At 38.3% G+C, this 18,040-nt stretch overlaps 1 protein-coding gene across 2 annotated transcripts in view; it reads left to right on the top strand.

Annotated features, from left to right (window-relative positions):
* The window catches only part of ZEB1 (zinc finger E-box binding homeobox 1), a 119,561-nt gene extending 106,633 nt beyond the window's left edge, over positions 1-12,928 (top strand). For both annotated transcript variants that reach the window (XM_085050395.1, XM_085050397.1), the window contains exons 6-9: positions 3,719-3,824; positions 4,876-6,686; positions 8,159-8,339; positions 10,430-12,928. In XM_085050395.1, coding sequence (XP_084906521.1) covers positions 3,719-3,824; positions 4,876-6,686; positions 8,159-8,339; positions 10,430-10,986 — 2,655 coding nt within the window. In that variant the 3' untranslated portion in view covers positions 10,987-12,928. The remainder of the gene's footprint in view (positions 1-3,718; positions 3,825-4,875; positions 6,687-8,158; positions 8,340-10,429) is intronic.
* The last annotated feature ends 5,112 nt before the right edge of the window (positions 12,929-18,040 follow it).

Here is an 18,040-nt window from a genome sequence, read left to right as displayed (position 1 = left end):
GTTACTTGGATAACTTTGTTAGCTGGGTAATATCCATCATGTGACAATTTTGTAACAAGGAAGCAAAGCAGCAAAGATAAAATCTAGTGTAGTGATGGTAGTGCAAGGGGTACCTGCACACTGGGCCTGCTTCTGAGCCAGGGGAGATATGCAGAACTTCTGTTCCTGCTCCAGCAGAGAGCTGAGAGCCATCCTGCCCCTTCTCCTTCATGCCTGCCTCCTCCCCGTGTCCCTCTCGGCTCCCTTGGCTGCTCCTGCACCACCAACAGCTGGGAGGAGGTGATGCTGCGTTTGTGTCCTTTTGTGTCATCTGCCTTCACATGTGAAGCACCAAAACAGATGTTGAAGTGTGAAAAAGTACTTCTTGTATTTGTTTTGAGTTTTTTCTCATCAATTTATGAAGCACTTGTAGGTAGTCTTTAAAAATTTCAGTGTCATACACACTGCTAAGAAATGGCAGTTCTTGGAGATCGTGAGTAAACCACTTGCAAAATACCCCTTGGTAGCAGTGAGGTTAACTCAGATGAGCCAGGAGACCGCACTAACCGACAAACCCCCCTGGGTCTGAAGAAACCTTAGGTCAGGGTGACAGAAAATTGTTCCCCCGACATACCTTGCAGTTAGCCTCATGAATATGGATCAGAGAACAGAAGTATTGGTCTCTGGAGCTCTCCTCTCCTTCATCCCATATTAAGAGCCAGAATGTTCCTTTACCCGCGGTTTATTATTGGTTTTTAGAGTTCTGTACCTGCCCCCCTTGCACCCCTATTCCCCAGTTCCCCTGTCAATCCTGTGTCCCCTGTGCCCCGGTTGGCTCTCCTCTCCAAACCCCTCCCGTCTCTCCATTCCCTTTAACCCCGTGTTGCTTCCGCTCGGCGCTCTGAGCTTTAGCACCCAGCGACGCCTGGTTCCCCCCGACCCCTCTCCGACCCCGCTGCACCTAATCAACCCTGAGCTCTAAAGCTCAGCGTCTGCATCTTCTAATCGCCAAGTCTCCTGGTACCCTCCTTCGGGGAGTTAGCCCGGGCTCGGGTGCCGCGTTTCCCAGCTCCGCTCCGCCACCTCAGCGCGGGAGATCCCGGCGGGGACCTCGTTTGGTGAGGTTTTCCGAGGTCTTGCCGCCTTCCCGGAGCGAGAAAACCTCGACCCCTGATGTACCTGTACTTTCTGTCTTCCAAATAACTTCTGAGAATGCTCATTAATTAGTTTTGTTCTCTGGTGTGAGAGGAGTGGGTTTCAGTCCTAAGTACAGTAAACATTTTATGCAGGGATGTATTAGTGGCTAGTTATGGACCCTAATGCTGATGTTTCTTCTTTCGGTCCTTGCAGGAGTGCAGAAGAATATTTTTTGAATGTTGTGGTTAATTCTTTAATGAGCAGAAAACAGCAGTTATGTACAGTGTATTAGAAATACATCACACATCACAGGCACAAACTAATGTGGCTTTAACAGTGCTAAAATGGGGAAAGCCATTTGAATCTGAGAAAATGAAGGTGAAAGTCTTACAGGTGGTACTTTGGAGAAGTGTTGTGTTTTCTCAGTTACTTTTAAAGAAGATCCTTCAAAGTAATTCTGTGGAAGTCCCAGATTCATCAAACAATATTACAAGAGACAGCAAGAAAGCTGAACAGAGAGTTACAAATATAAGAAGCCAAGGCAAAATAGATTTGGAAACGCTACGTAGCAGAAAGCTTAAAGCGCCTTATAGCTATGACTAGGAAGACAGGAAAACTTGTAAAAAATTTGATAAGTGGTGTGTGGACTTCCATGCCTTAGAAATAGAACATCAGGTTTTAAAGACTGGAGCAGAAACATTTCTGACAGATTGAATACAGGCACTGATATTTAGTATGAATATTTATGTAGTCCAGGACTTGCAGTAACTGTATATATCCTGAGATCTGTGAGCTTGTATAATCTCAAGTCAAATGGTAGTAAGTGATTCTCGGCAGGCTTAAGTTAATCCTGACATGGTCCTTTGGACTCAGTGCAGTTGGATCATTAAAGTGAAATGCAGTGAGTCAGCTGCAATCTTCTAGAACATCATCTTCAAGGGACTTAGTTAAATGGAGCTGAAAAGCCATGTGAACTAGCAAAAGACAGCTGACAAACTCAGGAATGAGGGTCAGGTGCTAATGGGGGTAAATTGTAGTGGAGACCTCACTGCAGAGCCCAGGAGGAGGTGGGAAGGAGCCCACTTTGAGCAGGGTGGGAGCAGTATCTGCTGAGAGGTAAAATCTACAGCTTAACCAAATGCTTATCCCAAGGGAACTGTTGAATTACAGTATTTGAAAGTAATTTAGATTATTTTATTTCAATTTGTCTTCTGTTAGCATTTGTAACATATAAAGGAGGACAGGGAATAGAGCAGAAAGGGTTGATAATTTGGACATCATATCTCATAGCAGAGTTCAGACTTTCATCCAGCAACCTGCACAGCAACAGGTTCTTCAGGTCTGCAAGCATGTCTCACAGCAGGGTCATCATCCTGTGTTTTATCCATCCCTGCTTCTCCAGCACAGTTCTCAGCCCCCAGTTGTCATGCTGTACTCAATGAAGAGCCCCAGCACCTGGTGAGCATCTGCTCCCAGTGCTGCATCCTTCCCCAGAGGCAGGGGTAGAAGTTCCCCCCATGGTTTCACACCAGAGGCAGCTTATCCACACCCACCATTCCTGGTGGGCATCCTGTTCGTCCCCAGAGTCCATGAAACTGCTGGTTTTTTTTATTCAACAAGTTGTTTGAACAGAAGAAGTTCTAATTCTTCCATTTTATGTTGGTTAATTAAGCTGCTTCAACTTTTAAAGTGCATGTAATTTTTGTCCTTAAAAATACACATTTGTAGATTTATACAGTTCATGGTAAATTATAGATCTTGCATATATGTGTCACATATGTGCTACATATATTTGCATGTCTGTCTTAGCTTTTCCTTTTTTTTTAAGCTAGTATAGCAATAAAGACAAAAACAATTTAAAACTTAACAGTAAGTTCTAACAGTAAATGCTCACACAAAGCAAAATCTAACAAAAATGATCACAGAGTTTCAGTGCAAATACTGAAGAGGTTTGATGTTGTGTACTTGAGAAATCCCTCCATATTTTTATTTGGTTTGGTTTAGTTTCTTGCATTTATTTGGCAAATTAATGGTGACTAAGAGTACCTTTATTGTCACTGAGCTACCTTCTCTTGAGCAATCCTGTGGCATCATTTTATAGAGGAATCCAAGGCCAACAGTAAACCCTGGAAGCATGTAAATGGAAAAATCAAGTCAACTTGATTAAAGTTTAAACAGGCTTCTATAGACTTTAATGTTTCTCTGTCCTGCATGAAATATTCTGTGGGTGGTGGGCTTGGAGGTTTTCTTGATGTTTTTACTTTCACAAGTAGAATTAACATTCATCCTGGAACTTTCTCTCACACAACATGTCAGTGCAAACTTAACCTGAATTTAGGAGAAGGGGCAACTATATTTTGAGATTATTTTGGTTTTTTTCTTTTTACTGTGCCAGATTTATTCAGAAGACATATGTGTCTCAGTTTTTACCTGATTTGTAATTTGTTTCTTTTTCTTGCATTACCCATACCACCTTCAGTCTCCTACAATTATGGTTGATTCTTTTCGGGTTTGTATTGCATTTTCTCTGTTACAGTGTGAAAATACAAGGAGTTTCTGGAACATGCTGTCCTGTACAATAATTAAGACTTCTTTCTTACAGAGACATGTGACGCAGTCCAGTGGTAATCGAAAGTTCAAGTGCACTGAATGTGGAAAAGCTTTTAAATATAAACATCACCTAAAGGAGCATCTACGAATCCACAGTGGTAAATAAATCAAGCATTGAATTGAGTACTAATGTTGCCATTTCTGCTCTTTATAACTTTGAAGTAATAGCAATCTTGTAAGTCTAAGTTTGAAATACTAGTGTTTTCCTTATTTTTTTTCCTTCTGGAATACTGCAAGCACTGACTGCAGCCTTTGGCTGTGTGCAGGGAATATGTAGAAAAACTCAAGAGGATTTACAGTTGCAACTTAATCTCTTACAATTAAGGAAAACTTGACTTGTGGCAGAAGTAATGGAGACATCGTTCTAGTCCTTTTCACTTGTCTGTTTTTTCTTCAATGCTTGCAGATCATTCAATCTGCTAAAAGCCTTGCTAGAGAATTTTAATTGATAATAATTAGGACATAAGAACTGTGTGTTCCTCCTGGGGCTGTAATTGTCATCATTCAAGACTATTAGACTAAAGTAGACTCAGGACACAATTTATTAGAAAAGTTTCAATCTATAAGAAATGTTATATATAATAATATATTTTGTTATGTAACAGTAGGTTAAATGTGGTCACTCAAAAGAGGTTCTTAATTTCTGTCTTTAACCCAACAGATGAGTATTGTAGGAAGATATGGGTAGCTTGTATTTGAGTTTGCTGCAATAAAATGTGCATAGCTCTTTATACAATTATGATTTGCATTTATTGTATTTTCTTCTTTAATTAATCCTATTCTTCTTTTTCCATTCTGAAGTAGTTTATGTAGCTTCTGAAGTTAGTGGAACTTTAATGGAGTTCAATGAAATCTGTAATTTTCAAATAGACAGAAAAATACTGGAACACGTGATTGTATGGGCTCCATCCTATATCTATTAGTGGATCACAAACTTATTAAAGGAGCCTTGGATCAGAGCTATACTCTCACTATTCTATTCACTAGATAAGATTTTCTTTTTTCCCTGGGACTCCTTCAGAGGTCATTATGATGTATTCTTTGTGCTAATTATTATTTGATGATTTGATGTAATTACACTATAATCTGGTAAACTGTTGCATATGCCTTTTTTCCTTTATTTTTTTTATTTTTTTTTTAAATCTTTAGGAGAGAAGCCATATGAGTGCCCAAACTGCAAGAAACGTTTTTCCCATTCTGGTTCATACAGTTCACACATAAGCAGTAAGAAGTGTATTGGTTTGATGCCCGTGAATGGTCGAGCCCGGTCAGGGCTCAAGATGTCTCAGTGCTCCTCCCCTTCCCTTTCTGCATCACCAGGTAGCCCAGCAAGACCACAGATACGACAAAAGATAGAAAACAAACCCTTGCAAGAGCAGCTTCCTCTTAACCAAATTAAAACTGAACCTGTGGATTATGAATTCAAGCCCATAGTGGTTGCTTCAGGAATTAATTGTTCAACCCCTTTGCAGAATGGGGTTTTTAGTGGTGGTAGCCCATTGCAGGCAACCAGTTCTCCTCAGGGTGTGGTGCAAGCTGTTGTTCTACCAACAGTAGGTCTGGTGTCTCCCATAAGCATCAATTTAAGTGACATTCAAAATGTACTAAAAGTGGCAGTGGATGGTAATGTAATAAGGCAAGTACTGGAAAACAATCATGCTAATCTTGCGTCCAAAGAACAAGAAACAATCAACAATGCATCTATACAACAGGCTGGCCATTCCCTCATTTCAGCTATTAGTCTTCCTTTGGTTGACCAAGATGGGACAACCAAAATTATCATCAACTACAGCTTGGAGCAGCCAAGTCAACTTCAGGTTGTTCCACAAAATCTAAAAAAAGAAAACTCTGTTCCAACAAATAGTTGCAAAAATGAAAAATTACCAGAAGATCTCACGGTGAAGTCTGAGAAAGATAAGAATTTTGAAGGAGAGACCAATGATAGCACTTGTCTTCTTTGTGATGACTGTCCAGGAGATCTTAATGCACTTCAAGAATTAAAGCACTATGAAACAAAAAGCCCTCCTCAGCCTCCCCAGCCAAGTGGAACAGAAGCTGAGAAACCCGAGTCCCCTGTCCCATCAGAAACTGGGGAGAACAACTTATCTCCTGGTCAGCCACCTTTAAAGAACCTTCTCTCGCTCCTAAAAGCGTATTATGCATTAAATGCACAACCAAGCGCAGAAGAGCTTTCAAAAATAGCAGATTCGGTTAACCTACCACTGGATGTGGTAAAAAAGTGGTTTGAAAAAATGCAAGCTGGACAAATTTCTGTGCAGTCTTCTGGACCATCTTCTCCTGAACAAGTTAAATTAAGCAGTCCCGCAGATAACGATGATCAAGCAGCAACTACAAATGTGAGCGAGCCCCAGAACAGCACAAATAACTCACAAAATCCTGTCAGTACAACAAAATCTCAAACTTTACCAGGGGGATCAACTCTGAATGGTTCACACAGTAGCACGCCATCTGCATCACCACTAAACCTTTCTTCATCAAGAAACTCACAGGGTTACACGTACACGGCAGAGGGTGTACAAGAAGAGCCACAAATAGAACCTCTTGACCTTTCGCTACCAAAGCAACATGGAGAACTGTTGGAAAGATCTACCATAACTAGTGTTTACCAGAACAGTGTTTATTCTGTCCAAGAAGAACCTTTGAACTTAACTTGTGCAAAAAAAGAACCACAAAAGGACAACAGTGTTACAGACTCTGATCCTATTGTAAATGTAATCCCACCAAGTGCCAATCCCATAAATATTGCTATACCTACAGTCACTGCCCAGTTACCTACAATTGTTGCCATTGCTGACCAGAACAGTGTTCCCTGCTTGAGAGCTCTCGCTGCCAATAAGCAAACCATTTTGATTCCACAGGTGGCTTACACATACTCTACTACAGTTAGTCCTGCAGTTCATGAGACACCACCAAAACAGGCCCAAGCCAATGGAAATCAGGTACTTGGATCCCATATTCCTATGTAATGCATGTATGATGTATTCAATCTGTATCTGTGATGAACTAACTAATCAGGATGAATTAAATAAAAATATAAATATCAGCTATCAGGCTTATTTGACTTGACTGTAAATGGGTAATAGATATAACTGTTGTGCTCTCTGCAAAGCTAATTAGCTCAGGCAGCTTGAGTCCAGACTGACAGAAACTGTTGTGTGTGGATAACTCAGTTCTTCACCATATTTAATCTTCTAGGACATTAGTGCTCAGTATTTTAAAGACTATCTAATGCTCCTGATCAAAAAGCAAAATAAAACCATGGCTTCTGTCTTTTGCTGGCTCCAAATCTCCTCTTTCCCCACATTCAGAAAATAAACTCTTTGGAATTTTTGGCTATTCCTTTCATGTTGCTCAGCTTCCTTGGCTTGCAGAGTAGCTGAATTCATCCTACACCATAATGGCATTTTAGATAAAATGAGGATGTATTCTCAGTTGAAAGTCAGGGAGGTATTTATCTTCTTCATCTGCCATTGCTGTATCCTGGCTTGCTCCTCCCTGGGTACATCCAGATGTGGTCTAATCGGGTCAGTCCTCCTGAGAAGCACCTGTGCACATTGAGGTAGGGACATGGCAGAACAGAAAAGTGACTGTTTCTACTTAAATCTTAGAAATTGCCTGTCTAGCATTTTATTCAGGCTTCTGTATTGCCAGAGACTGAGGAGCCTTGAAGAGTTACAAGGTTGCTTATATTAAAAGTTTGAGACAGACATTTGAGGTAGCTAACATGTAGACTTTTATATTCAGATTTGATGATATGTGATAAAATATGTGTGTAGTGATACTGCTGATATCAGTAGAAAATACTGTGCTTTTACAGGGGAGCTTCAGCACTTGAAATGCTTAGAAATAGACAACAATTATATTTTTGAAACTATTTACTAATGAAACTATTTGAAGTCCCCTAAATTTTGGGTTAAGTAGTATTTGTGGTAGTTTCATGAGGAAGAGGGTAGTCAAATATGCAAATCCAAATAGTAACTTAAATAGCTTTTTGTGAAAACTTCAGCAAAAAAATAGTCTTTATAAAATCTGAGGCAGCAAAAGGTAGGTGACCAACATAGTTGAAAAATGCAGTCAGATGGCAAATTTCTTCTTCCCATTTACTGAGGTGCTTTACAGGTCTGTAACATTGCATTTATTTTATGGGCCCTAAAATGTGATGTGCCAGTGTAGCTTAGACCTGGCCAACAGTCAGATTTGGATGTGATTAAAACCAGTCCCAGTGAGGATTCTGCATCTGGATGGTGACAGGGACTGCAAAGCAGAACAATGCAGTAAAAGATTTTTTTTGACTGTGGAAGTTTAAACAATTTTGTTTGGCTGTTTGTGGAATTGAATGAGAATAGCAGCTTCAGTTTATGTGAGTGACTTTTTTTATTGAACTTAACTTTTTTTTGTAATTTTTCTGAAGGATGAAAGGCAAGACACTAGCTCAGAAGGAATATCCAATGTAGAAGATCAAAATGATTCTGATTCAACACCCCCAAAGAAAAAAATGAGAAAGACAGAAAACGGGATGTATGCATGTGATTTATGTGACAAAATATTCCAGAAGAGCAGCTCGTTATTGAGACATAAGTATGAACACACAGGTATGTACTAGGAAAAGATGTTTCCAATCAGTATTTCTTTGATAATGCGTAACTGATAATCTCAACTGGAATCCAGTTCTTGTACAGTGTAGAGAAGTGTAGTAGTCCTTACTGACTGTGCTAAGCTTTCTTTAGAAATCTCTGTTTTGTATATTTGTTTGACAGGAGAGCAATTCTGTCTTTCTTTAAATTTGTTAGACCTAAACCTTAAATAGGAAAAGGTGAGTTTTTGTGTCTGGCTTGTGGATAATCATCTGTGAGCCGCAGCCTAAAACTGAGGATTTATTACTTCTAATTTACCATGCCTGGGGATAAATTAAGAAAAAATTAAAATTAAAAATATAATTTGGAAAAAAAGGATCATGTGTGTAAAAAAAATCGTAAAGTATTTGATACTTTACATGAAAAGCAGTGTGCCTATCTGGCATGGAGGATTTTCAAATTGAGCCACATTTATAATGATCTGAAGTTAACAGCTTCAGTTATTCATTAGACATAGAATCTAACCACTAAAGAACACCCTTTTGGCATTGATTTGTATTTTTAATTTCTCATGGTTGTTCCTTTTGGCTACAGTTCTGGTATTTTTAGGGTTTTTTTAATACCTCTTGCTCTCTTATTTCTTCTGTGATGTCTTAAAATAAAAATTCTTTTTTTTATTGGTTAGGTGCCAAATATATATTGGGTTTTGTATTATATATTTCTGTCTTGCTGACTCTGTTGTCTGCTCTTTCCCCATATCCATCAGATAAACTCTTTAGAGCTTTTGGCTACTCGCTTCATGCTGCTCTACTTTCTTGGTTTGCAGAGTAGCTGAATTATTATATTAATTATATTTCTACATATTAACATTTTAGTGTTATCTCACATATGAAATTAAAAGCATAACAAATTCTTTTTTGTCTTGATCAAGTTTCTCAAGTTTTATTCATTAAGGGTATCTAATTTCATACCTATCCTCTCCTGAGACTCTTTTAACTCCTTTTCCTAACACAATTGTTCTTCCCACACCAGTTTTAAGATCAATGCAATATTCAAAATCATAGAATCATTTAGGTTGGAAAAGACCTTTCAGGTCATTGACTCCAACCATTAACCCAGCACTGCCAAGGCACTGGTAAACCATGTCCCCAAAGTGCCACATCTACATGTCCTTTAAATACCTCCAGGGATGGCGACTCAACCACTTCCCTGGGCGGCCTGTGCCAGTGCTTGACAACATTTCTGGTGATGAAATTTTTCCAAATTTCCAATCTAAACCTCCCCTGACACAACTTGAGGCCATTTCCTCTTGTCATATCTCTTATTTCTTTGGAAGAGAGACCAACACCCACCTTGTTGCTTGTTTAGCAAAAGATGACATGGTGATCATCTGTGTAGTGTAACCAAAAAAACCTCCTGTCTTACTGTCTTTGGTTTTTATGTCTGGGCTAAGACTGCCAAATTGTTTTGTGTGACAACTTTGAATGTTAAAATAAGACTGCTAGGCTCCTGATACATTTTGTAAGAGACTCTAAAACCAAGACAATAGAATGCTGGAAAACAGAGGAGAAGCACACTGAGTGAAACAGATTTTTCTTGTCAATACATGTGTAGTCAGCAAGTTTTGTATATAAAGCATTTACCTGTGTCAACCTAGATTTTAGGATGATTTTCCTTTTATCTGTATCATGGAATGACTTGGTACACAAAAACCAACATAAAAGCTTAGTTGATTTTAAATTACAATCAATATAGAAAAGTTAAAATGATTTCTATTGGGAATAGTTTATGCAAAAAAAAGTCTACTTTTCTAGTTTGTATTTTATTTGTGCTAGAGGTTATATCTGAGAATCTCTTTATCCTCCTATGATCAGTTTTCCTAAAAAACTTACAAATTCTCTTGTAATTGTGACAGTGTACCCTTGCACTCTCATCATTTGGGCTCAGGAGAGAAACTCAGGCTGATAATGCCTGAGTAGAACATCTGGTTAAATAAAATTTAATCGATGCTGATATGTTCACCAGCAGCATTTTGCAATGAAAACAACAGGCTACATTTTTAGAACTTCAGCTCCGAGACATCCAACTGTTTGTGCTTTGTTTTGCAGGTAAAAGACCTCACGAGTGTGGAATCTGTACAAAAGCATTTAAACACAAACACCATTTGATCGAGCACATGCGACTGCATTCTGGGGAAAAGCCCTACCAATGTGACAAGTGTGGCAAGCGCTTCTCCCACTCGGGGTCTTACTCTCAACACATGAACCATCGCTACTCGTACTGCAAACGGGAGCCGGAGGAGCGCGACAGCGCCGAGCCCGAGGAGATGGGGCAGGAGGTGCTGAGCAGCGAGCACGTGGTGGTCAGGGCATCCCCCTCGCAGATCGACTCGGATGAGAGAGAGAGCCTCACCAGGGAGGAGGAGGAGTACAGTGAGAAAGAGGAAGAGGAGGAGGAAGAAAAAGACATAGAGGGACTTCAGGAAGAAAAAGAATGTAGGGAACTACAAGAAGTAGTAGGGGATGCGGAAGAGGAAGGAGCGGTAGAAGAGGAAGAAGGGAAAACTGAAGGTAACAAGAACGATGAAGCTGTAAATCAAGCAAGCAATGCAGAACCAGAAGTTATACAAAATAATGGGCAGGTGTCAGAAGAAAACAACGCATAAAGCTTACATGCTAGGTTTTTTTCTATAAGGAAAAAAAATTGGTAATGAAATTCCTTCTATATTATACATGCTTTTCATGGAAACGCAGTAGCCTGCATACTGTGATTTCTGTTCACTACTGTGTAAAAAAATATATATATTAAAAAAAAAGAAAAGATAAAAAAAAAAGAAATCCAGGTGTGCCTGAACCTCAAACTTAGTAATTTTTCACACAGTTTTCAAAGTTAGGAACAAGTTTATAACATGAAGCAGATTAGAAAAATACAGTGACTCTGGAAGCAAAGATTTAACAGGTTGTAGGAAACCTGATTATTAGACAAGCATCTGGCATTGTTTGTTTTATCAGTATTAATTTTCATTCTTAAGTTGATTAATTTTTAAACTGTACAATTGGGAGAGATTTATATGATTTTTTTTTTTTTGTTATGGTAAAACATTTCCTAAATCCGCTTCAGTATTTTCTTATGTTTTAAAATGTGAGAACTTCTGCACTACAAAATTCCCTTTTGCAGAGACATGTAATGCAGTTGCAAACAGTGCGTGGCTACCTTTGTAAATTCAACCTAGAAGGTAGCGGTTTATGACATTAGATGTTGTAGTAGAGCATATTATCATTTAAAGTGTATTGTTAGCCTTAAGAAAGAAGATGATAGAAGAACTGAAGTTTCTTACTCATGTGGTTAAAAATGTAGTTGAGAAGATTGTCGTTGAGTTCTGATTGCAGGGACTAACAGTGTTAATACTGGTAAGGACAGGAAAGTTGTCAAAAACAGTGTTTGTAATTGTGTTTTGAGTATGTAGTAACAATATGAAGGATATGATATGAAGCTTTGTATCTCCTTTGGCCTTATGCAAGACCTGTGTGCTGTAAGTGCCATTTATCAGTATTACAAAGGCTCTAAGCAGCCTTTATCCAATGTGTGGCCTACAATAACTAGCATTTGTTGATTTGTATCAAACTTCTAAACTATTCATGGGGAAAAAAACACTCAGCCATCAGAGAAGTAAGAACACTGGTATATTTCATTATTTAATTATTTGGTGGTATTTTGGGTTAATACCTGACTTGCAGAATTTCTCTACAATAATTACAAGGGAAATTTTCTAATCTGCTTTATTGCTTTATTGGTTTACTTTAATTTCAGACACATACATGACATGTTATCTGGCTCATAAGTATTTTCAAATGTTAGTTATTATGGACCCCATTTATTAACAATGTTAGCTGATTTTTACCTATCAGTATTATTTTATTTCTTTTAGTTTATAGATCTGTGCAACATTTTGTACTGTATGTCTTCAAACCTGGCAGTATTAATACCCTTCTTACTGACATATGTACCTTTTTAGTTTTAGAAAACTTTTATATTTATGTGTCTTATTTTTATATTTCTTTATTTATTACACAGTGTAGTGTATAATACTGTAGTTTGTATTAATACAATAATATATTTTAGTATGAAAATTTGGAAAGTTGATAAGATTTAAAGTAGAGATGCAATCGGTTCTCTTGCATTGAGATTTGATTTAACAGTGTTATGTTAACATTTATACTTGCCTTGGACTGTAGAACAGAAGAATTAAAATGGGAATGTATTAATTTTACAATTGCAATCAATTCATTTTACCTTTACCCAGTTTTTAATATAAAGCTCTTAAATTTTGAAATTCACTGTGTGACTAATAGCATGATGCTCTGCAGTTTTGTTAAGAGATTAGTCTAACCATAAAACTCTCATTTCCTTAGTAAGCCAAATTAGAATAATCTTATAAAACAGTGTTGGGAACAATGTTTAACATTTTTGTGCCAATTTGTTCCTGTATTCATGTATGTATGTTACAAATCTGAAACTTCATTTTTAAGTTCCTTGTTACATCATGGTCATTTTCTAGTTTTTTACCAGACTCCCCATCTCACAATAAAATGCGTCAACAAGTCTGACTTACTGTCATTATTCTGCTAATGTAGAAAATGAATTTAAGTTATTTCTGTGAGAAGTTACTCTGACACAGTTGCTGCTTCAGTGTCGATCCTGAGTTTCAGTGGTACTCAAGGAGCACAGAAGTGAAAGAAGGATTTGAACTGTGTGCAGGCACAGGGATTGCTGCATTAATTCATTGGTTTACCAGCATCAGGAAAACAACTGAGTTTTCAAAATGAACCATGTGGGTTGGGGTTTTTTTGGGATTTTTTTTTTACTTTGCTGTACCTATCTAATATACTGCTTAATGCTATCTTTCAATAAGACTGCTTTTAAATTAAGTAAATCCACAGCTGTTTTCTTGACTTAGCATTAAGCTAGTTGTCTGTGAAAAGGTTGATGTATATATTGCTACTGAACATTCCAAAGATACAATGCCAACATTACAGATACATCGTTTCAGTATAGTAAGTATAAAGGCTTGAAAGTTGTGTTACAAATGCACGTTTACAATGTTTTGTGGTTTTAGCAAAGTTTACAGACTGTTCTTTAAGCAAAGTTCTGTTCTTTAAGGATCCCTGAAATGGGGTTTCAGTTGTTGATTTGGAGGGGGGGCATGTTTAATGAACATCATTTATTTTATATTCACATACTTAAGTTCTGGATATTTCTTAATCTTATTATCTCAGCATTAATACATACAAAGGATTTATCCCATATATTGATCATTCTACTTTGTGTGCATTTTGATGTACAGTATGCTAATATTGCACTTTTAAGTAAACTTCTAACTTTATAATATCATATATTATAAAGCTAATCATTGAGCTAGATATGAGAAAGCTGTTTTGAAAAAACAACTGTTTTTGTAGCATTAATAATATCGCCTTGTAATTATTATTGACAGAATTAATGAGGTGGTTCAGAATTTCTCACAGGTAAAACTGTCTCTGCTCTCTTCTAGGTAATGAAACACCCCTCCTTGAAACTATTTTAAGATTTTCCATATTTTTTGTATTCCAAGATGTCTGTGGTAATAACCCCAGTGAGAAATTTGTTGAAATGGGAAAATGTTGTTATCTTGAGTATTAGAACAAAGAATTTTACTAAACCCAAAGTTACTCATGTAAGTGGCAGCTGAATGTAAAAGGATAGTAGCTTGGATAGAGAGTAAATTCCAAGCAATTTTTATTCAGGAAATTTATATTCATTACTTAGGCTACGAAACCATTACTAACATTTTTATCTTCAAAATGGATTGTTGCATTGAGTTTTGCATCTGTTAAGCTCAGAGATGTCTCTGGTGTTTGTGACCTTATAACATCCTCTGTTATCTGTCTGAAAAACACAAACTGCAGTGTGTCTTCATTTAGCTGAGCAAACTCGTGGAAGCCAGAGGTGCATAGAGGATGTGGGGCTGTTCCCAGCCCTGGCAGCAAGATTCCAGCAGTCAGGAAGCTCTGTGTGTGTGTGTGGAGATGCCTGGGCAGCTGTGGTGCAGTTCAAGCCCCAGGGGATCAGCAGCAGCCCAGCTGAGGCCATGTGGGTTTTGTGATTTTGTGACCTTCTCTCTAAATTAATGGCAGAGCAGTTTCAAGGACAGTAAGTTTCACACATGAAAATAAAAAAAAATAGTGAAAGCAAAAGTGTAAAGCCTTTTGCTCTGTCTTATAGAGATAAATGAAAGTTGGGAAAGAGCAGCAAACATGAGATGTGAGTTTTAACGACCCTGCACTGTACTATGACCTGTTCTTCAGTCACAAGATGAAAGGTCCATGAGGTGCCCTGTGTGCCCAGGCTGATGTCTGTGCCTGCTTCTTCCTCAGGCTCGCCATGCATGGCTCATCTTGGCACAGCAATCAGGGACAGGCTGACAGAAAGAAAAGTGTCCTTGGAATTCAGCATGGGGCAGAGCCCTGCTGTGCCTGGGGTGCTGGTTTTGTTTCTGATACTAACCCATCTTATGACTCCAGAATGTAACAAATTGCCACTTCAAAATCAGTTGCAAAATTGTGACAGTTGTATGTCCTATTTTATCAGGTATCATGAGAATTGGAAAAATGTTACAGAATAACTATAGGACGATTGGTACAGAAGTAAATACTAAGTTTCATGCCATGGGATGGGAAATACCCTTCCCAGATCCTGAGCTAATAGGAGAGGAAAGAGGAACTTAAGGCTACAGAGAAAACTGGAAGATACATTGAAGATGAGAAACTGCTCCTTCTCTTTCAGTAGTACCCATGTAATAGTAAGTAAAAGTACTTCAGTAGTACTCCTGCAGCATCCCAGTGATGATTTTGGTGGCATTCCCAAATTCTCCAAAGCCACATTGCTGTCTAATTGCTGGTTTTCTGGAGCAACCTATCCAAATGTATAGTCAATAACAGAGCAATATTCAGCAAAGCTGTATGATGAGCTTGAAAGTTGTTTTTTAGTTGTATTGAATTACAAATAGATAAATTATTGGATGCTAGAAAGAGAAATGAGAAAATTTTGTTACTTTGGCTAATCTCAGAGTTGCAGTGTATTTCAATAAATATCTTAAATTTTAGTAGAATGCTGCACTATGGCATATCAACCCAGAACATAACATATTTACCCTAAAAGGCACTGTTGCTCAGACTGCGTAAAAATTGCTTCTACTGGCCCCAAGTGTTGTTTTCACACTCTTGAGTAAAATTATTCTACTGCAATTATTGCTGGTAAACCCAAAGTCAGTATCTGTACAAGCAGCACTTTCCTGACATTTGTGCTGGCAAAGTGTACCTGGGATGGTCGTGGCACCAGACTGAGTGGCAATTTGAAAGCAAAGCTATTTTCAAGACAGAAAATATGACACTACCAAAAACACAGTTTTTGCCACAGCAAAATGCTACACTGGGGCTTTTATCATCAAAGCAAAGAAAAATCAGGACATGACACTCCAAACCAACATAGAAGTCTATAAAAGAGAAATGGAAATACTTCTTAGGGTACAGAAGACCATTAGAGATGAAGGTAATGGTTTGAGGATGAGAAAAGTCCATTTTGGTCCTAGAGGCTGTAGTGAAGGTAGGTGATGGCTTTTGAGCAGAGGAGGAGAGAGAAAAGAGCTTAATCTTCACTGTGCTGAGGGCTTCTTCAAAATGCATTTCCTCTAATTTATTTACTACCAGTGTATAAGTCTGCACACAATTCTCTGCTTTGATAGAGGTTTTTGATGTGTTTTGCAGTTCACAATCTGGTACTTTAAAAAGTACTTTTTTTCTCTCTCCTTGGCAGAAAACTTGTTTAGTTGTTGCTACAATAATCTCTGAATTTCATAATAGAAATTCGATATTACTGTCTTTCAAGCTTGTACTTTGTCATTTATTGTTCACATTTTTCTTGAACAGTTGTTCTAATATTTTGCACACTCTGATCATCACAAAAAAACCCCAAAACAAACAAAAACCCAAACAAACAAACAAAAAAAACCTCACAAAAGAGTGTGATGTCCGAATTAACTCTTAAAAGTGACCAAATATTTGCTACTTTTTTTTTTATCTATCATACACATTGTAAAAATGTTGTCTCTAGGGGAAACTATATATTATAATATATTTTATTGCTTCACAAAAGGTAATCTGCTTTTTAAAAAACTGTAATCAGAAAATAAAGTGATAATTGGGATTAAACATGAAGTGTGCTCATGAAAGGAGCACTTTTGTGGCAGGGTTTGTCCTAGTAGCTTGCTGAATGTGAAAGTCGTGTAATATTAACCTACTTCACTAGTATTCATCTAATTAGGTGAAGTTCTCCAAGGCTTTACCTCTGTCAGAGGCAAAGGCTTTACCTCTTAAGGCAGATCCCCCAAAAGATCTGTAAAAATTATGAGGACAGTGGAAAATAATCTTTAGAATAAATATTTGAGAATGCTGTTTTGGTCTTTCCTTTGGTTTTCTGGTGAGTCTCAAGTTCTCTGATTCTGCTTTTTGATTTTGACATTTCTGTATTGGGGACTGTCCTTGGGTTTTGCTCATCTTTGTGTAATGATCATAAGATTTGCATTACGTGTCAATTCAGGAATGAAGGGGAAATAATATTAAATGAAAAAAAAACCTGAAACATGCCCACAGTAACTTTGTGTCATTCCTGCTGAGCTTCTGTTCCTCTTCCGCCTGGAAATCCTGCTCACTTTTGGCTTTGGGCCCAAAGAAAGACCACAAGTCTGACAGCACTTAGGATGACTGGGTCCTCCTGCATGGATCTGCATGGATCTCAGATGTCTTGAATTCTGTGAAACTTTCTACATTTTTAATGACAGGTAAGTAAGTTATTGTAAAGATAAAGAGGGAGCATTTTGCTCTTTCAGTGTGCAAGAATAAAATCTGCTGGACCAAATTGTTCAAGAAGTAAGTTAATCGGAGAAGCGTGCAAAATCCTGAAAAGAACAGGAGCTCCCAACAGGTTTGCAAGTTCCTGTATGCAAAAAGGGCACTTGGAATTCTGCCCCTTCTCAAATTAAATCAACCTGATAATGGCAGAATGTCTCTGTGGACACTAGTCCTGAACTTCTTTTGCTCTGGCTGAGCACAATGCTGTCACTGGTCCTCTCCAAACCAGGAGCTGAGCTGTGCCTTGTACAGATTCTGAGTCCTTGTGAGCAGAAGGTGTTGGAGTGAGGCAGAGGAAGGTTTGACCCTTGTGGAGGTTGGAGCAGCTTCTCCTGCCAGCAGCACTTTCCCGTGAGCTGCTGCCCTGCTGGGCAGGCAGTGTTTGCAGTGGCCACAGTTAAATGGTGAGCAGGGCAAAGATCTCAGCTGTGGTTGCAGAGGTAAGAGGGGCTTCCAGCAAGGAAAGCTGGCTAAGCTGACCCCAAGTCAGCTTGAACACAAGTCAGCTTTTTCCCCTCATTTAGAGAGCTCTGAAGAATGCCTCAGGCAGGAGCCAGCAAGAATGCTTTGGAGGAGCTGCTGGCCTACAGCACTCAAGCCCAGACAAAAGCTGCTCTTCAGTCTGTAAATGACAAATTCTTGAGAGTAGTGACTTGTGTTCCCCAAAACATTGTATTTTCTCTAAAATCCCTGTTTCATCTTTATGATCAGGCTTCATACTGACAGTCTGGTCTCCCAGACAATCTGTTGTGTCAAGGACTCTTGAAAAGTCCT

This window comes from Lichenostomus cassidix, chromosome 2, assembly GCF_008360975.1.
Source record: "Lichenostomus cassidix isolate B80296 chromosome 2, HeHo_3.0, whole genome shotgun sequence".
Taxonomy (NCBI): Eukaryota; Metazoa; Chordata; class Aves; order Passeriformes; family Meliphagidae; genus Lichenostomus; species Lichenostomus cassidix.
Note: the sequence above shows the minus strand (reverse complement) of the source record. Positions and strands in the feature narration are given on the sequence as shown.